This window comes from Falco naumanni, chromosome 4, assembly GCF_017639655.2.
Source record: "Falco naumanni isolate bFalNau1 chromosome 4, bFalNau1.pat, whole genome shotgun sequence".
NCBI lineage: Eukaryota > Metazoa > Chordata > Aves > Falconiformes > Falconidae > Falco > Falco naumanni.
In genome coordinates, this window is record NC_054057.1 from 105528807 (window position 1) to 105550837 (window position 22031).

Consider the following 22031-nt stretch of genomic DNA (forward strand, 5'->3'; position numbering starts at 1 on the left):
CTGGGTGCCCCACCCTGCCCGGTGCCACCCTGGCCAGTCCCTCCCAGCCCCATCCCTTGTCGCGGGCACCCTGACACCTGCCAAGGTGCTCCCTCCTCCGGCAATGTCGCATGCGGGTCCCCGAGGGCTGAGCCACCACCCTGTGACACCGTGTCGCCACAGAAGGTGGCCTTTGAGGCACAGCATCCCCTCACAGAGCTGACCCCTGGCTGCACCCACCTCTCTGTCCCCACAGGACCCCAGCCCTGAAACGCAGCACCCAGGCTCCACCCACCCCCTCCTGCCCGCCCCGGAGCGCGGCGCGTCCCACTGCCCGCCCGGCCGGGGGCGCACCATACCCCACCACCCGCCGGGAGGGGATGAGGCCCCGCCCCTCCGCCAGCGGCCGCCCCGCCCCTCCGCCGGCGGCCTCCCCTCCCCTCCGGCCGGCCCCCGCCCCTCCGCCAGGCCCCGCCCCTCCGCCCGGCCCCGCCCTCCCGGCGACCCCGTCCTCCCGGCGGCGCGCAGTGGGCGGGGCGGGCCGGGCCGGGCCGGGCAGGGCAGAGCCGCGGGCGCGCGCAGGCAGCCGCCGCCGCCGCCGCCATGGGCTGCACCGTGAGCGCCGAGGACAAGGCGGCCGCCGAGCGCTCCCGCATGATCGACAAGAACCTGCGGGAGGACGGCGAGAAGGCGGCGAGGGAGGTGAAGCTGCTGCTGCTCGGTGAGCCCCCCGGGACCGCCCCCCGGGCACCCCCCATCCCCCCTCTGGGGCTCCCCCGCCCGGCCCTGCCGGAACCGGGCAGCCCCGCCGCCGCCCCCGCCCCGTGCTGCCCGGAGCCACCCTGGGCACCAGCCCGCGGGGTGCCGGCCCCGCCCCGGGGATCCCCGGCAGTAGGATGCTGCTCCCAGCCCAGGCCTCGGCACCACCCACCCCCCTCAGTGGGGTGCTGGCCCCATCCCGGGGATCTTCCCCCCCGGAGTGGGGTGCTGGCCCCATCCCGGGGATCCCCCTCCCCCACCGGAGTGGGGTGCTGGCCCCATCCCGGGGATCCCTCTCCCCCACCGGAGTGGGGTGCTGTGCTGGCCCCATCCCGGGGATCCCCGACCACCGGAATGGGATGCTGGCCCTATCACGGGGATCCGCCCCTCAGAACGGGTTGCTGGTCCCCTAGCAAGCCTTGGGTGCCTCTCAGGAATGGGGTGCCAGCTCCACCCTGTGCTGTGGGGTGGCCCCCAGAAGTGGGGTCACGGCCCCACCCCACCCCACCTTGTGCCTCCCACCCCATTGACACCCAGCCCTGGCACATCCCTTTGGGATGCAGGTGGGAGCATCCCTGGCAAAGGTCTTGCAAGCCTGGGATGGGGCATCCTGCCTGCCTGGGACCCCCAGCTGCCCAGCCATGGTGGGGGGCTCCTCCATGGGCTTCCCTCACCCTGGCCCTGGGCCAGCTGGGGCAGAGGTGATGGGGCTGAGGGGCACCTGCCGCCCTGTACCCCCCTCTGCCTGGGTGCCAGGGCAAGCCCCAGCCCCTCCACACCGCTCTGGCCTTCCCGGGCAGTGGGAGGCCGGGGAGCCAGGGCAGCAGGCTGTACCCCCAGGCTCTGCCCCACGGGTACCCGATTTTCCACTGATAACGGGCCGCTCACACTCTTCAAAGCACCCCGGCGATGCTCCCGTGGGCGTTCACAGACCTGCCCTGTGCCTGTGGGCCAGGCAGCTGCTTAGTTATTCTTATTTATTCATATTTTTTAATAACTCAGAGTTGAGCTTTTTATTCCCTTCCTGAAATTCCCAGGGAGAGCCTCGCTCCAGGTGTGACGCGGGAGTGCGGGGGGCTCCCACGGCGCCGTGGGGCAGCAGAGCTCGGGGCAGGAGGAGAAATCCCTGCCTGCTGCACCGGCAGAAAATGTCTTTGGGCTTGTCGGCAGAGGAAGCTGCCGGCAGCAGGAAGTCACGCCGAAATCCGGCAGCCCTTTATTTGCTCAACCCCTGCCTGCCTTGAGAAATACGTAATTAACGCCTTGAAATGCCCGGTCAACCGAGCGCTTGGGCTTTTTCGGGTTGATTTTTTGTTGTATTTATGCCTTGGTGTGAATACTGCTTAGTGGCAAGACCCATCCTCGGGGGGGCTGGGTGGGGGTCTGTGATGTTGGGGAGGGGTTGGCTGGTTGTGCAACCTCACTGACCTGCTTGTTTCCGGGGAGGGGAGGGCGCCGGCGGAGTGAAACCCCACGGGGTTTGCAGGCTGTTGGGGAAACACGTGGTCCCCCTTCGTCGCGAGCTGCTCCTGCGCGAGGCCTTGCTGCTGGCTTCATTCCTCTCGGACTGCTGCCCGGGGTGACATAACGGTGCTGGGGGGTGCAGCCGGCTGGGGGAGGTTGGCATCTCCTTTCTTCAGGCTCTGGGGACCGGCTGGGGTGGGCAGCATCACCCCAGTGGTGGTGCAGGGGTTGGGGGAGCCTGGCCAGCTGGTGCTGAGCTGCACTGAGGGGCGGCCAGGGGCTCGCTGGGCAGTGAGGACCACGGTGTGGGCTGGCCGGCCTCCCTTTCCCATGGTGTGCTCTGTGCCGAAGCAGAAGGAGGAGGAGGAGGAGGAGGATGGCCGCACTCCCTTCTGACGGGACTGGTGTTTACGAGTGGCATTTCTGATCTCGGATGGTTTCTAAAGCCAAAAATAGAGCAAAATGATTCGGTTTTTAATTTTTTTTTTAAATGTTTATTTTTTCCCCTAACAGCTGTTCAGGTGTAAATAGCACCAGAGCCTTGGGTCACTACTGCCCATTTCCAAGCCAAGCTGTGGCCAGAAAATCCTCCCGAGCTGGCAGGGAGCAGCTGGGGAGGTGGGAATGGTGTTGGCCCCCCAGGGGCTGCTGCTTGTAGCATCCATGAGAACCCACCGAGGTGGGGATGTGGTGCTGGGAGGATGCTCCCATGTCCCTGCTGCCTGCCCTTCCTATGGCTTGTTTTTTCCCCCATGGTTGGAGGAAGCTTTGAGGAGAACTGTGGCCTCACATGAGCCCAGGCAGGCGCTTTTTGGTGAGCACCATGGCTCTTGGGCGCGCGTAGCAAGGCAGAGCTCCGCGGTCCTCCCTGGGGGCTGCAGCCCTCCAGCATCCTCCAGAAATAGGGAGGAAAAATTAGGGAGGAATAAAAATGAGGAGAAAAATAGCTTCACCCTTTGTGCCGAATCAGTCTGCGGCACAAAGAGATGCCTCTTCCGAGCACTGCGCTGCTTTTGCTGGTGACTTGTGCCGTCCCACAGCTGCAGCTTGGAGCTTCTGGTGCAGCCGGGCAGGACGTGGCGTGAGCAGAGAGCACCAGTATCGGCATGTGGCAGTGGGAGTGTAGCAGCGTGGCGACCACCAGCACCGCAGAAGGCTTGGGGCTGACTGGTGAAGCCACCTTGGCTCGGTGTTGTGCCCTGTGTGTGGCCACGAGCCCACTTCTGCCTTCCCTATGCCACGGGAGGCGAGCTGGAGGGGGATGGACGTGCACTGTTGGCGTGGTGGGGGCATGCAGGACCCCCCCCGATGCCACGTGGCACTGCAGGTGTGGGCACAGCACCACTCTGCCTGCGGCACCTGTCTCTGCCTGGAGGTTTTCCTCTGCCGTTTGCTGGCTCTGGCAAATAGGTTGCGTGCTGGGTAATTTGAAGCTCCAGTCTCTGATGGGGAGAAGACCCAAATGAAGCAATCCCTGCCCCCCAAACGAAGCAATCCTCTCACTCCCTGCCACTGGAAACCAACAATCTCCCAAGGTTTTGGTGCTGGGAGAGGCCAGAAGCCGCTGTTGGCACCTGAAAGCACCTGGTGCATCTGCCCCTTGCAGCAGTGCAGCCAGCAGCTCCTGCTGCCGGCTCTTCGGCATCACCAGGGCTCAAACCTCTGAAGTCACCGACTGTTTCTGCTGGGCAGCGGTGGAAGTTGGGTTCTGCTCAGCCCGCCTCCCTGCCCATGGGAGCCAGGGTGCTCCGGGGGGTGCAGGATCAGAGGCAGGCAAGCAGTCACCTCATTCCCTGGTTCCTTATCTTCCTTTGGAAGATTAGAAAGCAAAAAGCTTTCTTGGCTACTCTGGGAGAGGTTAGAGGCTGTGAAGGTGCCTGGGGCAGGGGAAGGCGCTGGTGGGGTAATTGTGTTGATCCTCAGTGGTTTTCTATGCTGGAGGTGCAAACCCTGGGGCGAGGATGCTCCCCTCGCACCCCGCCGAGGCTGGGTTGCACCAGGGTAAATCGTGCAGGCAGCTGCCTGTACAAGATCCTGCCTGGGCGAGCCGGTAGCCGGGGTGAGGACGGCCGGGGCAGGGCTTGGCAGCTTTTTTTTTTTTTTTTTTTTTTTTTTTTTTTTTTTTTTTTGTGGGGGGGGTGTGTGTGCATAAAAATAGAGGAAGGGAGGGACCAGCTGCGACTTTCGGAGGCTTCGTTGCCCCGGCACTGCCCAGGGCTTGCGTGTGAGCCACCGGTTTTGCTGCGCTTTGTCCTGTCTTGGGGTTTTGTTTTTGTCTTCCCTCCTGCCCCAGCCCAGGGTGATGGGAAGGGACCGGCTTTTCCCTCCGGTGGGGACACTGGTTGTGTTTCTGGCCGTGGACCAGGAGGTGCCATGGTGTGGGGGGAGCGGGGAAGAGCTTGGTGCTGTTAGATCCAGGAGGACCCCACGTCCAACCCCCTGCAACTGGCAGCCGGGTGTGGGATGGGTTGGGACTGGGATGGGAGGAAAGAGCCTGGCACCTGGGTGCTGGGATTGGCCACCCCGATGTCCCCACTGGTGACGTCCCAGGTGCAGGCAGCAGTCCCCTGCTCTAAGATCAGCGCTTAGGCTTTGCCCAGGAGAGGGGGCAGGCTAGTATGTATATATTTTTGACATATATGCATTAGAAATGTATTTAATATATTTATATGTATAGGCATCACTTTTTTGTATGTATATATTGCTTTTTTGTATGGAGCAATATATAAATTTATTTTTATATGTATTAAGAAAAAATATATATGGCTTTACAGAAGAAGGTCTGCCGTGGGCTGAGCCCACCCAGGGCTGTGGTGCCAGCCGAGCCGGGGCTGTGGTGTGCCCAAGTGCCATTGTTGTAGCCAGGGCTGGCCTGGCTGCTCCACAGCCGCTGGGTTTCCTGCTCCAGGCCGGAGCGTGGGTTTCCGGGCCGGAGACCGGCTGAATCACCGGAGCTGGGGGAGCTGAGTAATTCTCCATCCCCACTGGCAGAAAACCTAGGTGGGGGGAGCAAGGTGATGGCAGCATCCTGGCTGTGCCAGCGGGTGAGTCCCCACCCCATCAGGGCGAGATGGAGGGTGACAATGGCACCCAGGTGCGGGGACACGGCACTGCCGGGGGCAGCTCTCTGGCTTGGGCTGCGCCGGAGCCACTCCGGGTGTTTGGCGTGGGGAGCATCGTGGTGTCCCCGTGCCTAGAGTGACTGGGGGGATACGGTGGGTGACAGTCTTCAGGAAGCCCCTTTTCTAGGGGTGAGCCCCCAATTTGATGCTAGTGACCCCAAAAGTGTCTGCTCGCCGCTGAGCCGTGCGGGGGGCGCTTCCCCAGCCACCCTGGGAGGGGGCGAGGGCACGGAGGCAGTTAGGGCCAGCGGAGGGGGAGAGGGACCGCTACAGCCACAGCAAGGGCAGGAACAGAGCAGCAAAGTTTCAGGAGTTCCTGGAAAAAGCCTGGCACAAGGGTAGTTTTGTCCAGTTTGTGAACAGCGGTGGTCATTGTCGGCACTGGGGGTGCGTTTGCTGTGCTCCCCCCGGGAAACCATCCCCAGCCCACCTCCTCCTCCCCTGGGCACTCCAAACATCCTTCCCACTGCCGATTTGTTTCTATTTTCTTTTTTTTTCTTTTTTTGGGGGGGGGTTCAGGGGGTTGTTGCATCTCCATCAGATGCCTTGGACAGGGGGGTCCGCGCCTCACTGGTGTCCCCCAATTTTTTGTGGTCCCGCCTAGGGACATGGCATCCCACCAGCTGCCGCTGCATGGGTTCCTCCTGGGAAGCAGCCAGCCCTGTGCCGGAACGGGACAGCCCTTGGGAAAAATGCCCTGTGTCTCTGTGGGGTTTTAAAAAAAATGCGATTATTTTTACAGCAATTTTCCATCTATTTTGGGTAGGAAGGAAAATGTCGAGGGGAATCTTTTTTATTATTATTTTTTGAGTCTTTAGGTTAATGCTGCTTTTTAACACACGCCTTTGACAGTCCTGTTTGATGGTGCTCATGAAGGTGCCAAGGGGGGTGGGCTCTGCAGCCGTCCCTCTGTCCAGCCATCCCTCTGTCCTGCAGGGAAGGGGATCCAGTGTGTTTGTCCAGAAGTCAAAACCATCGGTAAATCCATGCTCAAATAATAGCTGCTGTTTGGTGGGCCGGGAAAACTTGCCGGCACAGCAGCTGGGGATGGAACTCTGGGTGCTGAGGACGGGGATGGCTCCAGACCCACTGGTGGATTGAATTCCAGCTTCTCCCCTGTAATAATGAAAATTTTCCAGCTGTGCATCGCTTCCATCCACGCCTGAATATTTGAATGCATAAACCAGGATGCTGCCGTATAGCAAGATGGAAAATCCCCTCTTGGCAGTGTGGGGTGAGGCGGACCCCAAAATCTGTGACCAGCTCCTTAAATATATGGGATTAAATATATGCTGGACAGAAATACATTGCATATACTGCATTACACATATGCTGGCCAGAAGGCATCTAAAATCATAGGCTGCAAAATATATGTTGGCTAAATAATTTTTTGCTGGTGGATTAACGGGGTGTTTTGGAGCCAGGCAGCTGCTTGCTTATTTTAAATTTTTGAAGATTATTAAAAAAAAAAAAAAAGGAGGAAATCAGCCCAAGAGAAAGCTTTCCTCCTATTTTTGACAGGCGCCGCGCTGGGAATGAGCACTGCCTGGTCCTGGCAGGCAGGAAGGGTGGGCAGGGAGCAGGCAGGTCTGGAGGAAGCCCGTCCCTAGGGTCAGCTCATGGTGGGGGGCTTCTCTCCATATGTCCCCTGCCGATGCCTGGCTGGGGCAGGGGGTCTGAAGGACACAAAGCCCCCCTGGCGTTGCCTGATTTGGGCAGGAGGGTGGAAGGTGACAGCTGGCACCCTGCCTGGAGATTGTTTTGGGGTTGAATGGACGGCAGCCGGGGTTTTCCGGGAATTGGAAACCCTTCCGCTCTGCCGTGCTCACCTGGGGGGGCCAAGAAGGGTCCCCCCATGCTCGGCTGGGTGGGAGTCGCTGGTGCCAGGACACCTGCCAGCCCTCAGCAGATGCTGGGGGTGGCACAGCGAGGGAAGGCGCGCAGCTTCCCCGGCCGTTACCTGGCCCCTTCGGTGGGCAAAGGCCATTAGGTGAGAGGGACGTGGGAACAGGGGGCCAGCGCTAATTGCTGCTGCCCCGGCTGCTTAAGGGGCACTGGTGGGACAGCTGGTGGGTGTTACTGATTCAGGCCTGAATGTCTGCTCACCGCAAGCACACGGGCTCTGGTGCCAGGCGAGCTCCTGGCGGCGTGTGGGGATGCTGGCTTGAAACAGGGGCGATGGCACAGCCGCCTTCCGCAGGCTGTGGGGAAAACAGGAGCCACGGGGAAAGTTTGCAAGGATAATGGCTGGCCGTGGTGGCTGCCAGCCACTGTCACCCTGCCGGTGACTGTCACCCTGCCGGGAGCAGGCAGGAGGTCCCAGCAGGGTTTTTCGCTCCAGGGCAAGGAGCAAACGTCAGGCAGAGCAGGAGGCTGGGGGATGGCTGTCCAGCACCTCAGCCTGGAGTTGCTTATAAGCAGGGTCCTGCCTTGCCCTGTGCCTCAGTTTCCCTGTCCAGGCACCCACTGGGGAAGGGCACAGTGAATGCAGCCAGCCCTTGGCCGCCTAGCCCAGCCATATGGGGTGGCGTTGTCAGAAACCAGAGGTATTTAATGGAAAAAATGAAGGGATATGCTTAGTCCTTCCCCCACCCTGCTCCCAGCTCTGGGCAGGAGTTGCCAGCACTGACCACGAACACCGGCTGGGCTGCGCCGGGTGCCGCGTCAGCATCCCAAGGGCGCCGGCAGAAGCCGGAGAGCCCCTGCCGTGCCCAGCGCTCACCTCTGGGCTGGGCAAAGCTGCTCCCTCAGCACATACAGCATGGAAGCTGTGCAGTGGGGCAGTCATGGCCATAAATATAGGGTCTGCATGGCCCCAACGTCGGGGGGGCCCATGCCCTGAGCCGTGCCCGTGATAGTGCCTGTGGGGGACGTGCCCATCACCTAGGCTGCGTTGATGCCGGTGGCACGGGCAGAAGGCATTTGCTCACTGCCGCCATGTCTCAGCTGGCACGACAGGCTCTGTTTTTCCCAGTTAATTTTAGCATAATCTCCATTTACTTTTTTGGGGGTTTTGGTTGGTGTTTTTTTTTTTTTTTTGTAAGCTCCTCTGTAATCTCTCTTCCCCCTCTGTGGCCATGCCAGCACAGCCCTGCCACTGCCTGCTTGGGGCCCCCTGTAAGGGCGGCTCCATGGCCGAGGGCAGCAGTGGGGGGACCCGCCAAGAAGGCTGGGAAAGGATGCAGGTGTAGACTTGGTTTGGGGGGATCCCCTGGGATTTGCACCCAGAGGCGGGGGCCACACTGGTCCCCGGCCAAAGGGGGCTCATCCTGCTGCAGGTCCTGGGGTGAGGTGAGCCAGGCGTTCATCCGTCTCAGTGGCACTCCCTGCCTAGGGGGACAAGGGACATACGCCATCCCTTTCAGCTTCCCCTTTGCGCTTCCCCTTTCTTGCAGCCGGGGTGACTTTGCTCCTTCCCCGCTCCCAGGCCAGGGAGGCAGGGCTGGGCCAGGAGCTGCGTGTCGCCTGTGCGGGGATGATGTCCCCAAGGGGGAGAGGGTGGCAGAGGGGGAGCCTTAGGTGCCCTGGCTGTCCCCTCTGAACCCCTGGCATCCCACGTTTGGATGCTGAAAAACAAACCCACCCGAAAAGCTGTTGGCTTTCCCTGCTGGCAGCCGCCTCTGCAGCAGGGCTGGGGCAGGGACCCGCAGGCTGGAGTGCGCGCTATGTACGAAGCAACCCGGGGGCGGCTGATCCCGCTGGGAGCCGCTCGAGCCGGCTGGCGGAGGCAGCAGCTTCTTCCCGAGTTCCCTGGGGTGCTCAGCTTCGGGTGCGTGGCCCCCAGCCTGTACCTGGGGGCACGAGCATCTCCCCGTCCTGGCTGCTGTTGGCTCCAGCCACGGACACACGGTGAGGCTGACACTCCCACTGTTCCCTGGCATACCAGGGCCTGGCGCTGGGGTGGGAAGTGATGGGTAGGGCTTAGCCCCCCATCGCAGGGGGTCCCCAAGCTCAGCCAAAGCCGGGACTGCCGGTCACCTTGGCTGCAGCATGCCAGGACTGTGGGGCAAATGTTAGTATGTTGATGCTGTTTTCCTGGCCCACAGCAGGTGTCATTTCTCCCTTTGGGAGCTATTGCAAGGTCCACCCAGGGCTTCCCTTTTCCTCCCCCTTTCTTGGCCCTGACATTCGCAGTGCCCACCCAAGCATCTGCTCTGGGCAGCACTGGGAGCTCTTCTCCAATGGCTGAGGCACCCACTGCCCTCCCTTCCTGGGCTGCGGGGGTCCCGGTAGGGTGGGGGGTCCCCAGCTTAGGGCAGCACCTCACTGCTCACCCCCCCTTCTCGTTTCTCCCCAGGTGCTGGCGAGTCTGGGAAGAGCACCATCGTCAAACAGATGAAGTGAGTGGTCCCTGCACCATCGCTGTGGCCGGTGTCACGCAGATCTCGGCCATGGGCTCTGAAACTGGTGGTGGCTGGGCAAAGCTCCCCAGCAGCATTGCCACAGAGCATGGGTCGGGAGCAACACCCCAGGGTGCCCCGCCAAGGGCTGACCCTGCCTGTGTTTCTCCCCTGCCCCAGGATCATCCATGAGGATGGCTACTCAGAGGAGGAGTGCCGGCAGTACAAAGCTGTGGTCTACAGCAACACCATCCAGTCCATCATGGCCATCATCAAGGCAATGGGGAACCTACAGATTGACTTCGGAGACTCTTCCAGAGCGGTGGGTGCCCTCCTGTTCCTGCCATGCCTGGCAGGGGTGGGGGTTCTTGGGTGCAAAAGCAGATGCTCCCGAAGCTGGACCAGAATTAAGTGTGGCCCTGCACAAGCCCTGCTGCTCCCTGGATGGCTGTGACCTCCTGTCCCTGGCACTCAGAATGGGAGGACCCAAAGCATAATCCATGGGTGGCTGCCCTGGCACAGCCCCTGGCGGGTGCAGGGGTGGGGAGTCCCGCTGCTTCCTTTGGGTCTTGTCCCCATCCACCACTGGAGCTCCTGTCCTGCTGTCTGGGTGGGATGCGGTGGGGTCTGGTGAGGTCCTTTGAGGCAGAGTGAGCTTCAATAACTCCATGCAGATGCTTGAGCCCTGGTTTTTCCCTGCAGGATGACGCTCGACAGTTGTTTGCGCTCTCCTGCACCGCCGAGGAGCAGGGCATCATGCCAGAGGACTTGGCCAACGTGATCCGGAGGCTGTGGGCTGACAACGGGGTCCAGGCTTGTTTTAACCGCTCCCGAGAGTACCAGCTGAATGACTCCGCTGCCTAGTGAGTACCCCTGCCTTTCTCCCACATCTTGGCTGGATCCGAGCCCTGCGGGACACATGGCTTTTACTGAGCAACAGAAAAAAAACCCTGGGGGCTGCTGTTCCCCATTGCCAGGCTTGGGGGCTGGTACTGCTGCTTCCCGCCCAGCACTGGGGCTGAGCCGGGGCAGAACTGGGAAGGCAGATGTTTCAGAAGCTGTTTCCTCCTCTGGCAGGGTGCCGTGTCCCCTGGGTGGTGGGCACCGGGGTGTCCCCCTCCTGCCAGTGCTCTGTCCACACTGCCCTGCCCTGGGGGCTGCTCTCCCCTGGCCTCCCTGAGATGGCTCCCGTCCATGTCCACCTGAGCACAGCTGGGGGTCCTGCCCACCCTCATAGCCTTTAATGGGCCACGAAGGCAAGAAAAAGCCCCAAAGAAAGTACTGGGGACCCTTGTATCTGAACAGGATGAGTAAGATGCATGCACAAGAGGCTTCTTTTTCTTTTTAACTGAGTTTATATGGAAGGACTTGGCATCACACTAACGTGTTAATCAGCAAACTAGTGTTTAGGTAAATTGCCTGCATCTGGTTGGGTTTATCCCTGAAGAGATTTAATAAATAAGTTAATCTGCCTAAAGTATGATTGCTGGAGAGGGTGGTGCAGCCGAAGCCTCGTTCAGCTCGCACAGCACTCTTCTGCCCTCTCTGCCCAGAGCCCTCATGATAAAGCAGTGCTGAGGGGAGCTCATGAGATGCCAGGAAAATCCCGCCAGGGCTGGCTGGGCCAGGGATTGAGCATCCTTGGGACTTGGTGCCGTCCTGGGGGCTGCTCGGTGTCCCCCTGTGCCAGCCCAGCTGTCCCCTTCTGCTTGACGTGAGTGGGTCCCTTTTCTGCACTGAGGCCACGGGGTGGAAAAGGTTGCAGGAAAGCTCACGGCAAGCACTAACCCCGGAGAAGCTCCTGCTGGTGCTTTCCTCCGGCGCCTGCAGCTTTTGTTTCCTCCTGCCTGGCACCTGCCTGCCCCCCTGGCCCCTGTTCTGCTCAGCCCCATTGCTCCCCAGCTGGTGCTGGCATTTCCCTGGTGGTGCCGCGCTGTGCCGTGGGTGCTGGTTTGGAGCCACGGGAGACCCAGCAGGTGCCTGGCAGCTCGCATGCACAGTTCGAGCAAATATATCTGCAAAGTGTCTGCAAATTGAGTATTACTGTAAGTGCGTTCATGGAGCGTTTGGCACATTGCGGGGGTTGGATAAGCATTAATTAGGAGCCCCCTCGAGCTGCTGCTCCAGCCTTTTTCCAGCCCCACGGAGATGCCGGTGTGGTGGTTGATATGCCATCCATCCCCGCGGGGGTGGTGCTCTGCCTTCGGTGCTGCTGGCACAGGGCACCCTGGGGATGAGGAGCCCCGTGATGCACCTGGCAGGCATCCCACCCGCACTCCAGCCCTCTGCAGCAGCCCCCCGCCGCCTCCTCCGCAGCCCCTTGGGGTGCCAGGAGCGCGGGGTGGCTGGGCGGGCGCTCGCCATCTCCCCAGGGCTGGGTGCGAGCTCCGAGCGCCGCGCACAGCCCTGCTGCCGTGTTTCCTGTTTTTTTGTCAGCCGGAGGCCGTGTGTGTTTCCGGCTGTTTTTGAGCCTCGGTGGCAGCGTCATGCCGGCCTCCCCGCCATCGTACCCTGGCAGGGTCCCGGGGAACCTACGCCTCCGGCTTTGCCACGCCAGAGGGTTTCCCGGGAGCTGGCGAGCGGCTGTGCTGCTGTCAGAGCCAGGGATCCCTGTGGCCTTACGAGTTGTAATCTGGCTTTCACCAGATTACAGGGCTGCAAATGTCTTAATTAACACAAGCCTAATTTGCTTAAAGGAGCCTGTTTATAGTAACCCAATTAAAGCAACGTGAGCTGGAGAAATCAAAACCCCAGCAAGCCTCGGCCGGTCCCAGTGGGTGCTGCAGCTGGGGACCGAGCCACCGCCGCCGCCGGCAGCTGGGATCTGGCAGGGCTGGGACAGGCAGCAGGGAAGGCAGTGCCACCCCGGGGGGCTGGGGGCAGACGGCAGCCTCCTGGCCACGCTGCTCCCCATCTCTCCGGCTGCCTGCCTCCTGCTTCCTCCCAGGACGCTGGCCCTTTGTGTTTTTTGACTATAAATGGCACGGTGCCATTGATTGTTTCCGCCGGCACTGCAGTCGGTTGCCATAGTAGTGAATACTTTCCTCTTGCCGTTTCCCCCCTGCGCACAGCCAGGGGAATGGGGGGAGCCCCCCAGCCTGGGCTGCATCCCCTGTTCTGCCCCTCAGTGCTGACACACTGCCCCCCGCCAAGCCCTCGTTCCTGTGTGTCCCCTCGCCACCCCAGCAGCTGGCTGTCCTGCCCTGCCCGTGGCTGGCAGGGCTGCGGGGTGACTCTGGGGTGCAGGTGCCCAGCCAGAATGGATGATGACGGGATGTGGGCAGGGGACCCTGGGGTGATGTGGGGATGCCCCATGGGATTTGGGTGAGTCGTACCCCATGGTTCAGCTTCCACAGCACCTTTTGCTCCTTCCCCAGCTATCTGAATGACCTGGAGAGGATAGCCCGTGCTGACTACATCCCCACCCAGCAGGACGTGCTACGCACTAGGGTGAAGACCACCGGCATTGTAGAGACCCACTTCACTTTCAAGGACCTGCACTTCAAGTATGTCCGACCCTTCCCCTTTTGCCTTTTCCAAGGAAAAAAAACCCTTTTTCTCCCAACGCTGGGTTAGGTTCTGCTTGAACGCTGCATGCACTGAGCCCTCTTGGGTTTGCTCATGGCGGGAGCCGCTGCCTGAGAGAGAGCGGAAACCACCGAAATAGCTGGAGCAGCCTCAAAAACGCCTCACAGGGCTCAGCCCAGGGGCGGATCCAGCCCTGGTGAGGAGGAGAAGGGGGAAGGCATCCTCCGGGTGTGGTGACGCTGCTTCCGCAGCGGGAAGGGTGCAGGGTGGGAGCTGGGAGTCTTGGGGTCAGGCACCAGTGCTGCTGCTGGCACCCCGGGGCTGCTTTTCACTGAAAACCCACGGGAAATCATCAGGGCGATGATTTCAGAGGCAAAAACCTGGCATTGCACACATCCCTGGGGATTTAGTCACTTGGCAATGGAGCTGCTGGCAGAAGGATCTGCTGGGGTCCTCTCCGAGTGTGGGGGGGCTGGCAGGGACCCCTGTGCCACCCTGGTGGGATGGAGGCACTTGGTCACACGTTGCTAGGGCAGTGCTTTGAGGGTGTCATTGTGGCAGAGGGGATGGTCCAGGGGGATCCAGCGTGTTCTGGTGGGGACACAGCAGTGAGGCAGCCTCCCTGCCAGCTGGGTGGTTGACAGCAGCCATGGTGCTGCTGCCAGCCCTTCTCCATGGTGGCAGGGCATCCTCTGCTGCTGGCAGCAGGAGCGGCATGTGGTGCACTGGGATCATCCCCTGAGCCCTCGTGCTGCCCGTGATCCCACTGAGCCCACAGCCACTTGGCCAAGCACCGTGGCTCCCCCTGGGCCAAGTTGTCCATCAAAACCCCGCAATGCCTGATCCAGAGCGGGTCTCCAGGAGCATCTACTGCTCCAGGGAGCATTGCACTGACACCACATGGAGGGGCAGCCTGAGCCTGCCCTGTCGCTGGGATGCACAGTGGGTGCTGGGGCAGATCCATGGCACCAGCAGAATCCCTGGGGCAGAGGCATCATGCTCTGCCTGCCCGGTGCCACTCCTGCTCCAGGCAGCTGGGGAAACTGAGGCTGGGTGGGGGGTGGGGCCAGGAGCTGCTGCCTATTGCCCTGCCACTGCTGCAGGATGTTCGACGTGGGTGGCCAGCGCTCGGAGCGGAAGAAGTGGATCCACTGCTTCGAGGGGGTGACGGCCATAATTTTCTGCGTGGCCCTGAGTGCCTATGATCTGGTGCTGGCTGAAGACGAGGAGATGGTGAGTCAAGGGGGATGGAGATGGCACCATAAGCCATTCCCTCCTTGGGGGGCTGGGGGAGCACCCCCTCCTCTGGTGGCCACCAGTGCCCTGGCCAGCATGGCCCAAGCCTTGCAGGGCTGTCAGCATCCCCTGCCTAGACAGGCAGGAGCGGTGGGGGGGCAGTGGGCTGGGCAGCAGTGGGGTGGGTGCGGCCTGGGGGTCCCTGCCTGGCTCAGCTGCCACCTCTCCTGTCAGAACCGGATGCACGAGAGCATGAAGCTGTTTGACAGCATCTGCAACAACAAGTGGTTCACAGACACATCCATCATCCTCTTCCTCAACAAGAAAGACCTCTTCGAGGAGAAGATCGTGCACAGCCCCCTCACCATTTGCTTCCCCGAGTACACAGGTACTGCTGGGACCCGTGGTACGCCCCCATGCCCCTGGCAGGAGGAGTGGGCAGCGCCTTGCCTGGGCAGCGTGGCAGGAGATGCTGAGGATGGAGATGGTGGCTCCCCTGTGCCCAGGCAGCCATGTGTTGGGGCAGCAAGTGGGGTATGGTGGTGTTTGGGTGCCCCAGGGGATGGGGGAAGATGAGGGGTGACAAGGGGCAGCAGCCCTGGGGTGTTTAGCTGAGGCTTGCTGTGCCTGGGGAGCATCAATTTGGCATCGGGGCGGTGGCTGCAGTGGTGTGGGGAGCCAAGCTGAGTGCAAGCCCCTTTGGCGGGGGGGTGCCAGTGTCCCTGGGCGACTGTGGGGCACCCCCATGTCTCCTCCTCCCCAGGGGCTAACAAGTATGATGAGGCAGCTGGCTACATCCAGAGCAAGTTTGAGGACCTGAACAAGCGGAAGGACACCAAGGAGATCTACACTCACTTCACCTGTGCCACCGACACCAAGAACGTGCAGTTTGTCTTTGATGCCGTTACTGACGTCATCATCAAAAACAACCTGAAGGACTGCGGGCTCTTCTGAGGGCTGGCGCTGCCCAGGTGGGTGGTGGTCCTGCTGGTGGCCCCCCAAATGGGGTGTCACAGAGTATCCCCTGGGGCTGGGACGGGCGCTGCCTGGGGTCCTGCTGTGGCACAGGCTAGTGGTAGGTGCCCGTGTCCCCTGTCCCCAGACCCCACCTGCTCACCACCTGCTCTCTCCTAGGACCCCCGGCCCTGCCGGCAAAAGAAGGACCACATCGCCCTCCCCACCTCCTGCTTCTCTTCGGATTCATCCCTCCGCCCCCCACCCCATAAAGAGACTTTTTGGGTGCCAGTGCAGTGGCAGGGCCCATGTCCCCCCTGCCATCCATGCTTGCCCCCCGCCATCCTTCTTCTCCTCCTCACCGGTGTCACCCTTCCTGGGGAAAACAAGGTTTTCATCTTGGTTTTTAACCCCTGAACCGCTCCAGCCCCCCTTGTCATTCGCTCCCGAGCCCTAGCGCTCTCACTGTTTACATTGCAAGTGTTGCTGGCTGTGGGAGGACACGGGGGGTCCCCTCGGGGATGCCCACCCAGCCAAAAAACACGACTGATGACATTCCTTTTAGTAGACCAGAGAAGAAAGAAAGAAAGGAAGAAAAAAAAAAACCCACCACAAACTCAAAACCATGCAAAAAAACACACCACACCGGCTGGGGCAAGGTTGCTTTTTAAAGAAACCTTTTTACCAAACTATTTAAAAGCGTCAAGTGCTACGTGGTGGCTGCGTCCTCCATGGCCAGCCCACCCCCCAAACGTGTGCCTTGGGGGGGGGGTGGTGTCTGCGCCCCACCCCGCCTCGCTGCCCTCCGCTCTGCTGTCCGGAGGGATGGGCAGCCCCTGGCGGGCAGGGGGATGCTGCCTGCTGCCTGTATCCCACCCCCACCCCCACCCCCGCCTTCTTTCTAAGCCTAGTTTTGTAGGGCTAGCTGTTGCATTGGGCGAGGAGAGCCCGCTGTACAGTGGCCCCTGCTGTCCCCCCCTCCAGCCCGGGGGGGGCCCCTCAGCCGGTGCCTGCGGCCTTGCTTTTCCCACAGGATGTTTTACCGAATTGTTCACATGGTTTGAAATAATAAAATGTAGAAAGGAAAAAAAAAAAAAAAAAGAAAAGAAAAAAGATATATGTACTGCTGCCCTCGTGGGGGTGGGTGCTTCACCTCTGTGGGAGGGCTGGGGGGGTCCCCTGGGGGTGGGAGAGGGACCTGGGGTGAGCTGCCATCACACTGGGGGCTCAGCTGCATCCCCTGGGAATGGGAGGTGAGGGCAGTGGTGGGACCCTTGGGGAGGGTGGTTGCTGGGGGGCTGAGCCCATCCGGGGGTGCTGGCTCAGCAGCTGGGGTTGCTGCTGGGGGGGGGGCATGGCTATCCCCTGGCCCTTCAGCAGTGGGACGGTGGCACTCGGGGGGGCCCCCAGTACTATGTACCCTGTGACCTGTGGCCCTGAGGGAGAGCTACCACCCCTTGCACCCAGCAGCCCCCAGGGACCCCCCCCAGCAGCACCCAGCTCTAAGGGGTACCCAGGGAATGCCAGCACCCAAGGGATCCCCCAGCTGGGGAATTCCAGCACCCTGCAGCACCCCAAGGGACACTGAGCACCAGGGGGTACCCAAAGAACCCCAGTCTCCCCAGTGCCAAGGGTCATCCAGGGACCACCAGCACCCCTCACCTCCAGTGGGAACCCAGGACTCCTCAGCACCCTCAGCAACAAGGGGAACTCAGGGACACCCAGCACCGTGCAGCAGCCCAAAGGACCCCTGGGACCACCCACCACCCAAGGGACTCCCGGTACCCCCAGCTCCAAGGGGTACCCAGGGAGCCCCAGCACCTTACAGCAGCCCAAGGGACCCCCAGTACCCCCAGATCCAAGGGGTAGCCAGGGAGCCCCAGTACCCCAGGGTCACCCAGTGACACCCAGCACCCAGCAGCACTGGGTGCCCACAGTGCTGGCCGGTAAGACGACTGGGAGGGAGGGGGAGTGAGGCTGTGCCACCCACTCAGGGGTGGCTCTGGGGCTGAACGGGTCAAATCCTGGGGGTTCGGGGCAAGCAGAGATGGGGTTGGGGGCAGCAGTGGGGCTGGCCCCCAGTGGAGGGGAGGCCCAGGCTGAGGAGGGGGTGCTGGGGCTGGGACTCAGAAGAGCCCGCAGTCCTTGAGGTTCTCCTTGATGATGATGTCAGTGACAGCGTCGAAGACGAACTTGACGTTCTCGGTATCGGTGGCGCAGGTCATATGGGAGTAGATCTCCTTCACGTCCCGCCGCATGTTCAGCTCCAGGAACTGCAGCTTGATGTAGTTGCCCGCATCATCGTAGGTGTTGGGACCTGGTGGCATGGCAATGAGCAGGGTCCCCTCTTGGGCTGGTGTGCCCCCCCGCCGTGGGTGCTGCCACGGTGTCACCCAGTGCTCCCCCAGCGGGCAAACCTCGCCGGGCCATGAACAAGGCTGGTGCAGCATCACTTGCATGGGGTGCTGGGGCCACCTGGTGGGTGGCTGCTGCAGGGTGCTAGCACCCGGCCCTTCACCACCACCCCACCGCCACCCGCCCGCACCCGGTGGGAGAGCTGCTGCCGTCCTCACCGTCATAGTCAGGAAAGCAGATGCTGAGGTGGGCCTTCTTGATCTTCTCCAGAAAGACGTCCTTCTTGTTGAGGAAGAGGACGATGGAGGTGGTGGCGAAGTAGCGGTGGTTGCAGATGCTGTTGAAGAGGTGCAGGCTCTCGTGCATGCGGTTCTGTGGAGGGATGCAGCCCCATGGTGACCCTCTATGTTGTGAGGGGGACAAAGCGGAGGGGGTATGGAGTGGTGACCCTTCCTCACCACTTCGTCATCCTCCACCAGGACCATGTCGTAGGCGCTGAGGGCCGCGATGAAGATGATGCAGGTCACCCCCTCGAAGCAGTGGATCCATTTCTTCCGCTCCGAGCGCTGGCCACCCACATCAAACATCCTGAGAAGAACAAGGTGGGATCAGCACCCCCACCCCCTGCCCACCCAGCCCTGGCACCATACCTTGCCAAGGTCTCGGCCCCCACCTGAAATTGAGGTCTTTGAAGGAGAACTGGGTCTCAATAATGCCGGTGGTCTTGACACGGGAGCGCAGCACGTCCTGCTCCGTAGGGACATAGCCAGGGGTCACCAGGCGCTCCAGGTCTGACAGGTAGCTGGCCAAGCACGCAGGGAGCATGAGACACAGGTCAGCACTCCCAGATCGCCCTTCCTTCCCAGCCCCCCCCACCACACGTACTAGCCGGCTGAGTCATTGAGCTGGTACTCAGAGGCACGGTCGAAGCAGGCTTGGATGCCTGAGTCCTTCCAGAGCCGCCCGATGATGTCTGACATTTCCTTGGGCATGGTGCCCTCCTCGATGGTGTCCGCGAGGTGCATCAGCTTGCGGGCATCATCCTACGAGGGAGAGGGGCTCAGCAGGGCCAAGGGGCTGGGGGAACCCCTCCTGCCCAGAGTGGAGTGCTCCCCACCTGGCGAGCCGCGTCCCCATACTGGATATTGAGGGTGTTCATGGCTCGCACGATGGCCAGAATGGACTGGAGCGTGTTGCTGTAGATGATGCTGATGAACTCCAGGCATTCCTCCAGCGAGTAACCGTCTTTGTGGATGATCCTGGCCAGGGAGGGAGACGTGGGGCTGAGCTGGGCACCATGGGGTGGGGGGCACCCATGGATGCAGCATGGGGATGAGCTGGGCGCCGTGGGGTGGGTGCAGCATGGGGATGAGCTGGGCGCCATGGAGCTGAGCCAGGCGCTAAGGGGTGGATGCAACCCACGGCTGTGGCATGGGGCAGAGGGGGGCATGGTGGGACAGGGCCACCCCATGGCTGTGGCATGGGGCAGGCACGTGGCACGGTGGGGCACATCTGAGTGGCACTTACTTCATCTGCTTGACGATGGTGCTCTTCCCCGACTCCCCTGCTCCTGAGGGGACAAAGCACGGGTCACGGTGACACCCACACCATGAGTAGCCCTGGCTCCACCCTGCACTGGCCCCCTGAGACCCCCAGTGCCTGGCACAGCTTGGGGGCACTGGTGGTCATGCCAGGTCCATGGCTCAGGGCAGGGGGATTACAGACTGGTGCCAGTGGGCATTAAGGCTGGGCTGAGCCACCGTGGCTAATGAGATCTGTGGTGGCTTAGCTGGGGACGTGCTTGGGGACCCAGGGAGAGGTTAGGGACACGGTGGCATCGCAACCCTGCCACCCACCACCCAATGCCCCAAGCCTGTGGCAGTGCAAGGGGACGTGCCCTGGGCTGGGCCAGGAGGACAGCACCCAATGGCACCCATGGCCCCACCATGTCCAGGGCACCCCAGTTCTCAGGCATCACCAGGACAGCTGGAAGGGACTGGGAGGGACCCACAGTGCCAGAGGGTTTCAGGGACAGACACCGGGGTGATGGTGTGGGCTGCATGGAGGTGCCTAGGAGGATGGGGTGAGGTTGGGGGTGCTGCTGGGGTAGGGTGCTGGTAGGTGGTGTTGGTGAAAGCTCTTAAGATGGGTTCGTTGGGGTCAGGGGGCCTGGGAGTCAGGGGATGTTGGGTGGGTTGGTTGAGTTTGGGCGGTACCTGGAAGCTGGGGGATCTTAGGGTGAGCTGTTGAGTTGTTGGGTTTGGGGTGTCTGATGGGGGGGGGGTGTCTTGAGCAAGCTGTTGACATGAGCTCTTTTAGGGGAGTTTGGGAATGAGGGACTGTTAGGGTGGGCTGGTTGGGTTTAGGGGTGCTGGAGGGGATCAGGAAAACATTGGATGAACGTTTGGGGTGGGCTGGTGGGGTTTAGGGGTACTTAGGAACAGGGAGCTGTTGGGTTGACTGTTGGACTGGGCTGGTTGGGTATGGGGGGTGTCAGGGAAACTTTGGGTGGGTACTTGGGGTGGGTTGATTGGTTTTAGGGTTGCCTGGGACCAGGAGGCTGTTGGGGGCATGCTTGGGGTGGGCTGGCTGGGTTTAGGGGTGCTGGAGGCATCAGGGAAACATTGGCTGGGCTGTTGAGGTGTGGAGGGGTAGTTTTAGGACTGCCTAAGAATGGGGGTACTGTTGGGGTGGGCTGGTTGGTTTTAGGGGTGTTGGGGGAGTCAGGGAAACATTGGGTGATTTGTTGGGCTGGGCTGCTTGGGTTTAGGGGGTGTGTCTGGAGGGGGTGTCAGAGGAGCATGGGGTGGGATGTTGGGGGGGCTTGGTTGAGTCGAGGGGTGCCAGAAGCTGTCAGAGGAACGCTGGGTGGGATGTTGGGGTGGGCTGGTTGGGTTGAGGGGTGCCAGGAGGTGTCAGAGGAATGCCGGGTGGGATGTTGGGGTGAGACGCACAAAGGATGGGTATCTCGCCCAGGATATTGTCCCCTCCATACCCAGCAGCAGCAGCTTGACGGTCCTGGCATCCTTCTCAGCGTCCTCCTTGAGCTTCTTCTCCAGTTCACGGGAGTGCTTCTCCTCCGCGCTGGCCCCGGCGCCCATCCTCCGCCCTACGGCCCTCTGGCTCACCCGCTCCTTGGAGGTCAGCACCAGGATGGGCAACGAGCTCCAGCCCCCCGCCGTCTCCAGCGCACTCCTCCCTGTGCCCGCCGCCACTGCCGCAACCCACCACCCAATGTGGGCCAAGGACGTGGCCAAGGTCCCCGGGGGCCGCCCGGTGAGGTGCTGTGCTCAGCACCTGTGGCTTAAGCTGGGCCCCCACTCCCCTCCACAGATAAACCCCCCTAAATCTGCAGCGGGCTGAGCTCAGCAGTCTCGCAGCTCCCGGCGTCAGCGCTTCTGCGGGGGGGGCAAGGCCGTCCAGCCCCCCGCTTTGCCCCTGCTCTGAGGCTGGGGCAGTGACCTGGCCACCCCCGGGGACACGGGACCCCCACATAGCTCTGGCTCTGCTGTGGACCCCGGGGTGGGGAGTTGAAGCTGGGGGTGGTGGTGGTGAGGGGGTGTCCACCAGGGTTTGCAGGGGCTGGAGGCAGTGGGTGGAAATGTCCCCATTGTCCCCAGCTTACACTGGTCATGCCCCTCCCCAGCTCTGGACCACTGCCCACAGTCCCTCCCACCGGTAAATCCCATCCCAGTTCTCCAGGTCCCTCTGCCCCCAGGGCATCCCTGTACCTCCAGTGATGGAATGCCAGCCCCAGTCACCCCACCCTGTGTCCCCAGGGCCCCTTCTAGGACCCTCAGTCAATGTCCTCAGGCTTCCCGGGTGCACTCAGTGTCCCCAGCCACCGACCAGTACACTCCCAGCGTCACCAGGTCAGCCCAGTATCACTTCCCAGAGTGTCCCCAGGCCCCTCCAGCAACACCTGCACAATGTCCTCAGGGATGCCCCGAGTACCCTCCCCCAGGGCTCCAAGCCCCTCCCCAGTAACACTCCCCAGTATCCCAAGGAGAAATCCTAGGATCCCCCCACCAGTGTTCTCAAGCAACTCCAGTCAACCCGTGTCCTTAGGACATACCTCCCAAAAAAAACCTGTCCAACATCTAGGGGCACCCCAGTGCCACCCCAATGTCCCCATGCCAACCAAAGTGATCCCCACAATGTCCCCAGGCCCCTCTCCAGTGTCCCACGCACCCTCCATTGTGGCCACCTCAGTAAAACTTAAGTGTCCCCAGGGACACCCCAGTAATCCCTCTGTGTCCCCATGCCACTTCCCCCAGTGCCCGCAGGACCTGCC

At 61.6% G+C, this 22031-nt stretch overlaps 2 protein-coding genes across 2 annotated transcripts; one reads left to right on the forward strand and one right to left on the reverse strand.

Moving 5' to 3' along the window:
- The first annotated feature begins 518 nt into the window (after positions 1-518).
- On the forward strand, positions 519-15679 carry GNAI2 (G protein subunit alpha i2). Its single transcript, XM_040589752.1, has 9 exons — positions 519-700; positions 9622-9664; positions 9845-9986; positions 10367-10527; positions 13042-13170; positions 14296-14425; positions 14663-14816; positions 15192-15399; positions 15563-15679. The coding sequence occupies exons 1-8, from the start codon at positions 583-585 to the stop codon at positions 15380-15382; spliced, it is 1068 nt and encodes a 355-aa protein (XP_040445686.1). The 5' UTR covers positions 519-582; the 3' UTR covers positions 15383-15399; positions 15563-15679.
- A 353-nt stretch (positions 15680-16032) lies between these two features.
- GNAT1 (G protein subunit alpha transducin 1) lies at positions 16033-21024 on the reverse strand. Its single transcript, XM_040589753.1, has 8 exons — positions 20733-21024; positions 19265-19307; positions 18855-18996; positions 18623-18780; positions 18411-18539; positions 18196-18325; positions 17956-18109; positions 16033-17699 (listed from the first exon to the last, which is right to left on the reverse strand). The coding sequence occupies exons 1-8, from the start codon at positions 20836-20838 to the stop codon at positions 17509-17511; spliced, it is 1053 nt and encodes a 350-aa protein (XP_040445687.1). The 5' UTR covers positions 20839-21024; the 3' UTR covers positions 16033-17508.
- Positions 21025-22031: the final 1007 nt, after the last annotated feature.